Source organism: Ascidiella aspersa, chromosome 6 (genome assembly GCF_963924565.1).
Source record: "Ascidiella aspersa chromosome 6, kaAscAspe10.2, whole genome shotgun sequence".
Lineage (NCBI taxonomy): Eukaryota > Metazoa > Chordata > Ascidiacea > Phlebobranchia > Ascidiidae > Ascidiella > Ascidiella aspersa.
The window spans coordinates 20,150,942-20,164,547 of record NC_139452.1 but is presented as its reverse complement, the minus strand read 5'-3'; the positions used below and the strand labels follow the sequence as shown (position 1 = coordinate 20,164,547).

General features: G+C 34.9%; 1 protein-coding gene across 1 annotated transcript; it reads right to left on the bottom strand.

The window, feature by feature from the left end:
* Positions 1-769: 769 nt before the first annotated feature.
* Positions 770-12,831, bottom strand: LOC146140660 (ammonium transporter Rh type A-like). The gene is made up of 10 exons (XM_083392177.1): positions 12,671-12,831; positions 12,028-12,185; positions 11,653-11,842; positions 9,842-9,992; positions 6,324-6,468; positions 4,517-4,680; positions 4,272-4,409; positions 3,526-3,656; positions 1,179-1,338; positions 770-961 (listed from the first exon to the last, which is right to left on the bottom strand). The coding sequence occupies exons 1-10, from the start codon at positions 12,673-12,675 to the stop codon at positions 857-859; spliced, it is 1,347 nt and encodes a 448-aa protein (XP_083248303.1). The 5' UTR covers positions 12,676-12,831; the 3' UTR covers positions 770-856.
* Between the last annotated feature and the right edge of the window lie 775 nt (positions 12,832-13,606).

Here is a 13,606-nt window from a genome sequence, read left to right as displayed (position 1 = left end):
GATTTTCTGGCCAGTCGCACCATCATAATTGTACATTGTATCGCTGTGCCATAAACAGTTACACACCCCTGCTCTAAAATATACTTGTGTATCACATTGTTGGGTTTATTTATAACGATACCAATTTTTGACACAACCAACTTCCGGTGAAACTACATTAGCTATTTACCCTGATTCTTTTTTCTCAGAAGGTATTGCTCTCATCTTCTTTGCAGTTCGTTGTTTGTAAAATCACCCTTGTTTTTTATTTTCAGCTAGTGCTGTTAGCAAGAGGAATGGCGGAGTTTAAGAAAAGCCTTAAAGTACAGGTGCGCAGTAGTTGTACGAAATTGCTACGTGGGAGAAACGCTGTGTTTCCAAATTACATGCAAGTCTGTGACAGTCAGGCCAGAGCAAAGTCATTCAAGTGCAAGAGACCAGATCTACCAGAAATAAGTGACAGTAGGTTAATCTTGCAGCGAAATATAAACAGCATCATGCACCACATCTTATCCACAAATAATCCGGAAACAAACAAACGTTTTGTTAGGCACAAAGACTATAACACAAAATGGCACGAGAACGACAAATCGATAAACAATTTGTTAATGCATTATTTAAGGCTTACTTTCATCATCTCAAACAGGTCACTTCTACGACAGGCGATTTGTTAGTCGTTTAAGTAAAAAAGGTAATTTGTCGAATGAGTTTAAACTAATACCGTATAAATCTCAAGTTTTCTTTGACAAAACATTTTGAAAAAAAATGACAATATTTCATTCGAAAAAAGCTGTTTGGCAATATAGTAGTGATTCATGTATTTGGTAGGTGCGGCCAAAATATATTGCGTTACCAACACAAAGCACAATTGGAATAATTAGGCAGACGGTGACGCATTTTCCAGCTCGCTGTTTGACGAGTCTTCTGGCTCCTGGCACTGCGTAAGGGTATAGTCAGTAAATGAAGCTGATTCTCCCTCGCACTATAAGTATTTGAAAACAGGTAAAAATACTTTTTCGTTACAGAACATGAAAACCACACATTAAGAACGTGTGTGTTTGTTTCCGTTAAAATCTCCTCGCACCCTTTACATAAACGTGTATCTTTTTTCCGAGACGCACAAATTGTTGCAAAAATTCGATTAAACTAACTAGATGATAGCCTAGCAAAAGCAACAAGCCATAAGTTATCTAATTTACCTCCCAGAAAATGTCATCCTCGTACATTTCCTTGTCTTTTGTCAAATTATCCCAAACTGGCAGTTTCAAAAAGAATCCGGTTAGGGTTCCACCAGCTAAAGCAAGAGCAAGAGCAACAGCCATAGCTGCGATTTGATATCCTCCCTGGACGCTTCCAGATCTAAAAAAATACATATTAAGTTTTCAATTTTACGTTGTAATTTCAATTAACGTTTTCAGAGTATATATTCGGTTTTATCAAACTTATCATGGAATAAGCAATTATTTAAAAAGTAAAGTAGGCTACCACTATAGGCGCTTTAGATATTATGCGAAACATAATTGTCGAGTAATGAGCATGGTAGGCCTACAGTTCATTATTACCCACAATTTTTGGTGTGATAGACCCTTTTGATTGCTTGGCTGTACACTGTGGACCCCTCACCCAACGAAACCAGTTCAAATCAACTGCAGGGCGGATCTATCGGGTTTTGTTTAAGGCGGGTTGAGTAAATTTTCAAATATGACGTCACAAAGTTACGCCATAACTTGTCAACAGGCAGGAACCCATGGGGGAGCTCATGTGGTTAATCAAACAAAACTTAAACCTAAAACAAGGCTTTAGGCATAACGGCCCGTTTACACTATAGCTGCGCTGAGCTGAGCTGGAAGTAAAATTGCGTTTGTACCAAGGCTATAACTGGCATAGGATTACAAAATATTGGTGATCTTTAATACAATTAGAAAAATACGCCAGCACAAAAAGTTGACGGCATTGTTAGTATGCAGCCACATTTTGTCCCCCCAAAAAAAGCGTTTTCAAAGAGTAAATTTCGTTACGTTAATGCAGGGATAAACACTTTTTACAAAAATTACAAAACTACAAAAACAATTATTCCAGAAAAATTGCGTAAAAGCACGCTGTGATCAATTTTGTTGCCGCAACAGTCTAAGCAAAATCACTTCTACGCTTTATAGGCAGTCAAGCAAAGCGTGAAAATCCCTTCAAAGCGTAACCTTTTTTCTAGCTGAGCGGGGATTCAGTTTATCAAAGCGTGATACGCTTGAAAAATAAAAAAATAAATTAAATGCAAATTACGCTTTGCTTAGCTCAGCGCAGCTGTAGTGTAAACGGGCCTTTATGCACATGACAAATATTTGCACTTTCCTTGGTTGTTACCGCCATTAAGTATCGACCAAACAGTTGAAGGCTGCACCAACGATCCAATAGCTGTATGGCTAAAGCTCGAATTTTTGATAGACTCAACGCGCCAAATTTTATGTCTATACTTTGAAACAGAAAAAAACAATAGAAATGCATTTATTTGGAAGGTATGTAAAACCATATTAGAGAATACGCACTTTTGCATGTCTTGTGCTACAACTCCTTTAAAAATGGCTTAAATACACTACAATGCGAAATAAGATTGTAGGTTAGTTAGAAAATTTGTAGTATGCAAATAATCAAGAATTGTAAAAAAATATTGTGAAATAACCCAAGACCAAGTCAACAGTAAAGTCATCTTGCCATATTTTAGAACATCTGTACTCTGTATATCCTATTGTTTGAATTGCATTAAATTTAGCGTCTTGGTAAACTAATCCACGCATGTTGGTAATATTTTTTACTACTTTGAGTTGATGTTGTAAAGCTCATAGACCCTTGAAAATGCCTCTGTTGGCCCCTGGGCCCCGGTTGGGAACCCTGGCATAGAATCGCATTTAGAGAGTGGTTATAACGTATTATAACGTAGAGACCACTTATTGGGTTAGTTTCAACAAAAGGTTTGCTGTTTACTTACCCACTTGGGTTGTTATACAATTTATTGTCAATTTTTTGTAATTCAGCAAGTTTCGTATAGAGCCCTCGCTATTGATATTGGATTTATTTGAAACGTGTTTTGCGGAGTTACGTTTATTGGATGGATTTCGACCGTTTAAATGTAAGGTTAAAACAAATGTCATAAAACTTGTTTTAAGACAATCCAATATTGTTTAGGGTTTAAGCCTAATTTGATAATTAAATTACTTTTGTTAAACTATAATTTTTTTTACTATTATTACAAATTTTATTCTTTATTTGAGTATTAATTGCCAAAAATGACAAACATATACTATTTTGCGCTAATCATCGATTAGAGACATAATGTCCCAACTCTTATTTAAGGGAATTTATCCGCCACACATATCTTTTTTTTTAATTTTGTTGACCAAGGTATCTCGTTTATAGCGTAAAGTAGCAGACCTAAAAATTGATTTTAGTTATGTTGTTATGTTTACGGTCGTCCGACGATCTTGGCCTTGGGTCTCCTCACACAATAGTCTGAACTTCACCTATCCTATATACGAATAATATTTTGTAGCTAACCTTCCGTTGACAGAGGTACCAAGAATAGCCCATACAATCCCGCTGACAATAGCTCCCAGAATTCCTGGCATTCCGTGTAAGTTATTGACGCCGCACGTATCATGAAGCTTAATGGTCCTTTGCAACAAAGGCTAAAAATACAAAAGTTCATAAATTAACTTTAAGTAATTCCAAACGCAAATTAGACATTAACATAGTATAGTTACCTTATGAAACTGTACTTAAAATAACCGCCATAAATACATTTCAAAATAGCTATAATGTCCATTCGTGGAAAGAATGTCCCAGAGAAACCCATATTTGACAAATTGTACCTTTTCAGAAGTTGCTACTGCTGTGGTTACTGTGGTATGATGATTATATACTAAAACATGTTATACAGTCATAGAGCGATGAATACGACAAAGCTTTGCTGATGCAATTGGCACATAATGTAACCGGTATTTCTGTGCCCATCGTCATTCTCTCGGCGTAAAAGTTAAAGCCCCTAATTACTATAAGGGACACAAAAACAGCGATTCTTACTTGCCTGCCACAAATACACATTTCACAAAAAAAATGTTTACAAACTTTCTTAAAATTGACACCCCAACACGGCCATGACCTGTAATCATTTTTTTAAGTAAGTATAAGTAAGTAATAATTTTATTTTCCGTTCACGCAGAAATTTAAATATACAAAGAATAACAAGAAACAGATTCACGTGCCGTACGGCCGGAGCAAATATACCCAAACGACGAACGTACTTGCATGTATTTGTATCCCAGTGTAGAAAGAATTCCTGCAGTTGTTCCGATCAACAAAGCTCCAAAGGGGTGGACAACCAAATCTGCGCTGGCTCCCATGGCCACTCCTCCTGCCAGAGTGGCGTTTTGGATGTGTACCTTTATATATGACCATTAACCAGGTTTAAAATCTTAAGATCCTCAAATTTAGATTGGCTTACTCCACCCTTTAAATACCGCAGCTATTTTAAACCTAATCTACTGACCATGTCCAATTTTCCGTTCTTGTCGGTTGCAGACGAGACGGCAAATGTGGCGACTGTGCAGGCGGCAAGACTTAAAACTGTGTTAATGATTGCTCTGTGACGCTCAGCTCCCTCCACCGGGCCAGCGTTAAAGCTTGGCCAGTACAACCAGAGGAAAAGGGTTCCTTAAAGCAAAATATTGTCGGTTCGTATCGCTAATGTATTGTTCCGTTGCGATACCTTTGTATTCGGTAAAACATTTTTATATAATAGAAGTAATTAAAATAGCACACTGGATGCCTATAGAAAGGCTCCCCAAAACAGTCGGCCAATTGTCGATTGTAATAGAAATATCATCAAGTTAAAACCATTTAAATACACGACTTCGGCATCCTGGAGGAGATTGCTATACTGAACTAGTACGCGGATTCAACTTTGAAGCCAAACAATAGGACATTTCTAACACGCATAGAAATTTGTGTAACAGCTTTCCTCGAAGACGACCTGTCCCTATTATGCACTATTATAACTGGATTTTTGTTAAGTTTTAGATCAGCCGAACAAAACAGTTATTTATCATTTATATTCAACGGCCGGCGTCGTTTGATAAACCATTGGTTCGATAAATAGCATATCAATATGGTAAACAATTTTATGTATAACGCAGAAAAGATATTAGTTGTCGTGCGTGCTATTAAAAATGTTCATACAGAATAAAATATTTTACTTTTAGATGGGAGCAGCAAATATTGTACACAATTACGTTTATTAAGTATTACTATAAACGTGTAGCGCACAGGAAGCGATATTTTAGCAAACATTTCTTATGTTATTTCATAATTTTTTTTTGTCGATTTGAGCACCGAAAACGTTTTCTACTGCAATCCAGTCAAAATTAAACATCATACTTGTGTCAAGTAATATAAAAACAAATATGAGCATATTAAACTTCATAAGTTTAAACGCCGGCTATATACACACCGCAGGACTCTGTTCTTTATCAACTACTTTTTTACTCCCCTTATCAATACAAACAGAATATTTTGACATGTTGTTTTGCGCACTCCAACATCACAGATAAAGGTGCAATCGTAAAAAAATTTTCTGTCTCGAGTGAACTCGTGCAAAAATATAACAATATATAAAGTGTATTTTATAGTGAAACTATTCTTTACTTTAGTATTTATTATTGAATATTTTTCGCAAAACTTGGTTAGTTTTTAACCTAAATTTCTTCTTGTAAAACATTTTTCTCCCTATATATTACGTTTTTAATATTTGGTAATCATAATATAGGATCGAAAACGTTTGCAACGTTTACTCATTTCAATAATTTAGTATTTCATTTTGATGCAAATTGACTAAGTTTGATAAATAATTTTATCTTGATAATTTATGTCAAAACAATGTACAAATGATAATGTGCTTAAGACGTATTGTATGCTTAAAAATTTTGATAATTTGAATTAAATAAAAAAAATTCCGAAATACAATACACATAAAAATGTTCAGTAGATAAATTGGTGATTTGCTAGTGGAGTGGTGTTCATTTGTTCTAATAACGTAGACAAAATCGAACCAAAACAGAGCTCTAAATCATATGATAAGACGATAGGAAACGTTTTCAATTCCAAATCAACAATTTTTTTTGGTGTTTACAGCCTATTAAACGACACATGTTATTTAAATAGAAATAAGTTTAGTTTATGTGTGCTATTAGGTTTGCAATAAAGTGAACGTTTTATTTACTGAATTGAAACAAATCCACATAAATTATGACGGTGCACTGTGCTCAGTATACTATAATATAGTTTAAAATATGTTTTACCTATCATAGCAAATATGTCTGAGTGGTAAACCGATCCTTCCTTTTCGTGATCTTTTTGTTCTTTACGGTATAGAACACGGGCGACAGCAAGACCGAAATATGCCCCAAACGCATGAATAAATATGGAACCTCCAACATCCAGAGCCTGCAATTTACGAAGAGCCAATTGATGAACAAGGTAATAGAAAAAAAACAAAAATGATTCACAGAAAGCCCGATTTTTTTGGGTATACCGATATTTCTTTTAAATTTCTTACAAGTCTTTATTGCATTGCCGAATATAAAAAAATGTTAAAAACTTTATGTTCAATATTTTGAACACGTTTTCCATTTTTGCGTGACGCACTTGGCTGCCTTCCACGGCGCAACGGTAAAGAAGCGCTGATCTAGGTGAAAACAGAGCATTAAATAAAAACAAAACCGACGTAGAATGATGATTCGCGATTTTTGAATGATTTCGCGATTTTTTTTTAAATTTTATGCACTTACGTAGTTAAAATAGTCAAAAAGTATGTGAAATGGAATCGTGTCTAATTTGTCAAAGAGGCGGCGGCCGGATGAATTATATCGGCGGGCCGCATCCGGTCCGCGGGCCTAGGTTGCCGACCCCTGCTCTACATAGTCCATCTATTTGCTGATGTTGTCTATTGCCGATCGACATATATTTTGTAGGAGTGCCGCCGAATTGGGTTAGCTCTGTAAGTGCGCCGCAAGTGAAAAAAGGTTGCGGAGCAATGCTTTAAACCACTATAGAAAATAACAAAGCGTCTTTCAAAACCCTTTTTTACAGAATCGAGACAACGCCCGAGGCGGACGTGCTTCCTTCCAAACTAAAACACAACCATACGACGTTCATACTGGACATTTTCTAAAAAAAGTTTTGCAAATTATGATTACGAATTAACTTTCGCCCCGCGTGATCATTTAAAGCAGTGGTTCTCAAACGGGGTCCCGCGGCGCCCTGCTGTACCATTTTTAATCCTCAAAGGTGCCGCGACATATTTGGGTATCTTTAAGAATATGATTTTTGCTTAGCTCTTACAACTTTTTGTGCAAGATTAAAGTGGAATAAATCCCACCAGAACTTCCAACGTTGTGTAGAGTTAATGTGCGTTGTTCCAGTTCCGTTTATTGTGACATTCTAGTGAATTACCTACGGAAATCTTGTAGGGGACCACAATATTTTTATTATTTCTGAGGGGTGCCGCTAGCCATAAAAGGCTAAGAAATACTGATTTAAAGTTTTAAACACAAACAGAACATCGAGATTCTAAAAGTCTTTTTCAAATACATGATTAGTTAACTTAAACGGCATAAATCATAAAAATTGATCGCTATCGGCAGTACTGTTAGCGTAAATATCAGGTAACGCTATCGCAATGAAATTTGAAGTAATCTCTAATTACGATTTTGTCATGTGGAGCTACTGTCTTGCAGTTTTAGATGTAGTATGGCCTACAGTTAAACAACGGTTTAATTGACGTATGTATCGTATTTTGCCTGGTTTGTACGAAAATTGGTTCACAATGACTATTTTGGGAGATTATTTGTAACACTATATTGCGAAAAACTCGATCTAAATTTATAAGAAAAACTCAATTCTAAATTGTAACTTGGATGATTGCATACGATAAAAACAGATGCAATGGTTCTAATTTGAATTCCATTCACTTTAGATCTTTTAAAAGAGAAAAAAATATTCTAAACTTTCTTGTTTATTAGACTAGAAGTATTTTCTATCTTACGTCGTAGCACATCTAATAAAGTTTGAGGTCAAAATGTTGTACTCTGAAATTTAGGATTAGAGCTCATTTAACTAAACCAATGTCACAGCGGACAGTTTAATAGTTAATTACAGCACGTCCGGTAAACCTTTAAAGGAATTACCCAGTCAACATGCGTATTAATTGGCAAAAACAGGATACGCACGCTTCAAATCGGAAGCAATAAAGAATAAAAAATTTAGGTTGCATAACCAAGGTGATTATACAACCTTGTTAAATATTAAGCTCACGTAAATGATGAGTAAATTAGTTAGCCTATGCCCTATATTATCAATTTTAGTATCGGATTACACAATATGGTTGTCACATGCTTTTTCCAAAAGTTGATAACCAGTGGGCATAGCTCTGTATGTTTCAGATAACCATGTTGGTATTTTAAAGTTGTCTACAGAACAGAACAGCACACCCGTTCAATGTGAAAACCACATCATTCCGCTTCGGTAAACGATGCCAAACAATTTTTTGTTAAGCGTAAAGTTTAGAATGCACATGGAGGACTTTCGTAAATCTAAGTTCGAATTGAATTAATACAAGTCTTTGTGTTTAGAACTAGTCTCAATTAATCTAACCTTGTAAACTACTGAACGACCGAACGAAAATCAAAATAGGGCGACCCAACAAATTCAAACTGGGAACAAATTTTTGGTCGCGGACCATGTTGAGAAGTGACAGGCTTCGCGTAATATTATTGACGTTCGGCGCTACGAGCATAGAAAAAAAGGAATACGGTACCGGCACATTTTGCGTGTTAAATTAATTTATTTATTTGTGTTTAAGAAAATAAAATTATATATGGTATGTAAAATGGAACATTCTACACATATCAAAAAATTATGCTAAATTTCCACGTATGCAATTCGTTTTCTCAGTTCGTGTTTTAGGTTACGTTTTGTTGGATAATACTAAACTGAATCAATTGATAACGGAACATTATGTAGGTTTTAAGGAAAGTTCATCTCGTGTTATAACACTGTCTTCGTTTGGCCTCAATTTTACAATAAAACATATCGTAAATTGTGATCACGCTTCTCGACATATGTTGGCAAACGTAGAAAAATTGCGTTGGTAAATTTCGTGGAAACCCCTAGTCCATGCAACAAATGGCGTGATTTTTATTTTTTCTCGTGGTTTAAAATCAGTCAGTCGGAACAATGCCGTACAATCGAGCAAACTGAATTTAAAGTAAACCCTTTGCATAGTTGCCATTCTAGATTATTTTAATGTAGATTTAGATGTTTTAGTTTGAATCTAGATGTAGGATTATACAATCTAGATGTTAGATGGTTTTTAGATTATTATAAAAAAATATTGTATAATCTAAATTAGTGACAGATTCGCTATTGACGATAAATATTTCAGTGATTTAAAATTTTTTTTTTTGCATTTCGAAAAAAAAATGATGAGATATAAAATCGAAATTTCAGTAACTCGTCATGTTCAGTAAAATGTTTTATAAAGCAGAAATCTTAAATCTAAAGCATCAAGCAAGTCCCTTTATGCAACTTTATACGGCATTAAGCCAACGCCTCAGGCGTTCATTAAGCTTTTAATGTTGATTTTTTGTCCAAAAGTATTGAATAGTTTCAAAAATCATTTTTAGATTATTTTTTTAGATTTCTCCATAAAAATCTAGATGTTTTTAGATTATTTTTTTGGTAAATCTAGATGATTACTGTGAGAAAAAAATGGCAACTATGACCCTTTGAGCACAAAACACGCGGTTAGTAGTCCTACCTGAAGTTTGACAACGCCTACATAGATGTTAATGTTGTATATGATGACTTCGATTGTGGCCATAACGGTTAGTTGAACTGGGCTGGCCACTCCGAGAACAGCACCGAATGAAATGAGTACTGTTGCCACGGCAAAATCAGCTTCCAATAGGCTGAAAAAATCAAATTAAATTATTTTTGTTATGCATATAACATAACACTTAACAAAAAAATCAAAAAAATTTAATTTTTAAATTTTAATGTTAGTTTTATTAAAAGCAAGTTAAATAAAATGAATAATGTAATTGTTGCACACTATACAGCCTTTTGTTATTCACAATGTAGCTGTTGAACTGTGAATCCTAATAGCGGCACGTAAGGTGAGAAACGGGGTCAAACAAGACTACTGAAGTCCCAATAAGCCACCTACCCGTAAGTTCATATACATCTGTTTACCACCAACTTACGTTTTTAAATCATTGACAATGTTGTTCTACAAAACTGCTTTTCTTCAAAATCTTTCACGGATATTATTTTGCAATGACCCGTGGAAGATTAGTACAAAACAAGTACAGTGTCTTTAAAAAAACCTATTGAACTTAATTAAAAATATCCTACTTGTTTACCAGACTGCGAAAACAAGTATCTCAAGACGTCGTAACCGTGGCTCGATTGTTTATTTCAAAGAGTAAATTGTAGCCCACGGCGTGGTTTGCAGTTGAGTAGGCCTAATATTTTATTGAAGTTTTACGTCAGGGATGAACGTAAGTTTAGGACATACGGTTTGTCAAAACAACTAATATTTATTGATGCTTTACGTCAGGTATAAAGGTAGATTTATTACATTCGATTTGTCAAAACAACTCAACATAAATGAGAAGCTGAGTGAGAGTAAAGTTTTTAGAGAGGAATATGAAAATGAAATGGCACATCAGATGTTTTTTTGGTATTTTTTTCCCAAATTACTTGTTTTTTGTAAAAAGTTTTACTTATTCTTAGCCGAAAAATCTAAATACGAGATCGAAATCTCTTCTTGATTTGTTTTACTGGCATACTATTATTATTATTTTTCACGTAGGCTCTAGTAACTCATTAAACCTAACGCTTTTTGAAAGAGAAAATATTGACATTGACTATCTTATCGTGTGAGTTCTTCCTGGCCGCTGCGACACTTCACCTGATGACAAAATTATTTCAACATTTAAGCATTACTCGTTGTTTTAGGATGAAAATATTTCAAATATTTAGTTCCAAATCTACCGTTTAACAAAAATCAAAATATACGGATACTTTTTTGTATTTTTCCCTTTTTTGTTTGTGGGTGGTAGATATGTAGCTGTCTTGAATTAAACGATGTAATAATGTGTCGGTTTAGGAAAATATGACCAATGACCATGTATCAAATATAGCAACTGCATGACTAAGTTAACAAGATCAAAATAGAGCTACGTTGCATTGACACCTATTTTCGAAGTGGGTTTAGACGAGTTAACGACCCTCTAACAAGTATTGGTGATGGTGCTAATTGATAAAAACGAATACTTTTCTAACATGGATATTAACATAATATTTGAATATATTTAAGGTAGGGTCTGGCCAGCGGCAGTATTTTTTGCCAGCCTACTTCGAGTAGTTTATTTAACCATTATATCGTATATTGTTGTTTTGACAGGATAATTTCCTTTTTGCACATTGCATTATACGTTACACTAATCTAACCCGAATTCATGCTAGCTAGTGCATGGGAGTCGCCCAAGCTCATGTCACACGTTATATTGCACGGTTGTTTAGTTAGACATTCGTACTTGTTTATTGTGTATGCATCAACTTTACCTTTCGGTTGTCAGAAAAATCTTATTACTTGTTCCGATCATTCCAAACCAACCATTCACAAGGGTTCCCCACTCAATAACAAAAGCAGTAAGCAGAAAGTTGAAACCGACTGAACCAAACCCATGACGTTTCAGGAAAGTCATAAGAAAGCCGAATCCAATAAGCATCATCACGTGAACATCCTGGAAAACTACATATAACAACAGTTATCGCATGTAGCAACATATATTCCTATAATATATTAAATAGCTATAAAATATTAAAAAAAAATGTTGGTTTGATTCATAACTGTTGCGTATAAATCAAAAAGTCTTTTAAGTTAGCACGTCATGTTGAACATCACAATCTTATTAACATATTGTGTTCACTACTTACGCGGATACAGTTGATTAACGTGCTCAATTTTAGTGGCATGAGAGGTAGTATTAGAAGTTGGGTTGACAGATGGATCATAATCGACGAAAAGTCCAAACATAGCAATGCAAATCACTTGCATTACCAGTAAAAGACCAGTCTCTTTGCCGCGAGTGTTGCTAAAATGATAAAATCAAGTAGGTATATCTTCGCTAATAACAATTTCTTGACTATACATAAGATCATGCGACAAGGACTGTCAAACATGTGAAACGTTACAGTGATGTTTACGGTTGATAATAACTTTAAAGATATGGTCCTGCGTTTGTAACGTTAAGGTATATATTAAAAAAAAAATTTCATAAGTGAATTTTTACCTGGGTTTAGACAAGCGAAAAGTGGTAACTCAATTGGTAAAGGAAAAACGTTTGTTATATTGAGTCTCTGCGAATATTCCCAGACAGCGAAATATCGCAGTAACTCAACATATACCGAAAAGTTAAATAATAAGTACGTTAACTTCCCGCTTTTATTGCGCCGTTTTCCTACTGATAAGCTATACAAACAAAACGTTTTGTATTCGTGCGACATATGTTTAACAAACAGCACTCAATGGTTTATTCTTACATATTGACCTTAAATTTGATAAAAATACATAACTTACCCCATGTTACTTGATATTAAGTAGTCTCTTTGCCAAATTCTTTAAATGATTTGACAAAAAATGCCAGTGCAAAATGCCTTGCTTACGGTACGATGGTCTAGAAGCAAATGATAACAAGCAAAGCAAATATGCTGCATAGCCCTCAGCTACGTGAAAGGTCGCGTCCCATTGGTGGCGAACTAAAGGGCGTTGCAAAAAAGTTCTCCTACAGGCAGCATAACGCTCGGCTTGTTTGGCGAGAGGCACAGAGGGACAGCCGAACAGTTTTTTGTTTGTGATGTCCTCACATGTAGCTGGCTAAAATTGAGCAATAGCTGGTTAAAATTAAGAAAGACTGTATATTGCTTATTTAGTTTGCATTTGAATCTTCTGCAACATCATACTTAACAGTGTATCAAGAAGTTTGTAATTAGAATATCTGTAGTTACAACTGACGTCAGTGTTTTATTAGATACAATCAGATAGAGAACATTATATATGTGTTGATGAAAGCCAGTTCAGAAATGTGTTCTGTCTATTTAAAATGCGTTTAATCTATTTGTTGTGATCGTAATGTATAGGTGTAATACAAAGCGTAAGTAATACAAAGACATACGCGTGAAAAGTGTTTCTATGGGTTACTGCGAAACTGGTAATAAAATATTTTCCATTGTGGTAAATCTACAAAGGTAAAATATACCAACCAATGTGCATTAGGATAATATTTCCCATAGGCTACATCGCAATATTTTAGTCGTACATTCGCCCTTATTACTGCTTTTGCCTTTTTTGAAGTGTCCAATGGTCGACTAAGGTTGTTCTGCAAAATGTATTAGGATTTGGACGCGATTAATGCAGATGAAGTAGTCGCAATTACTATACCTACCATAAATCATTTTCTATATACGAAATTGTATTTTATAAGTTTCTCATGAGCGTACAGTAGCTTATGACAGT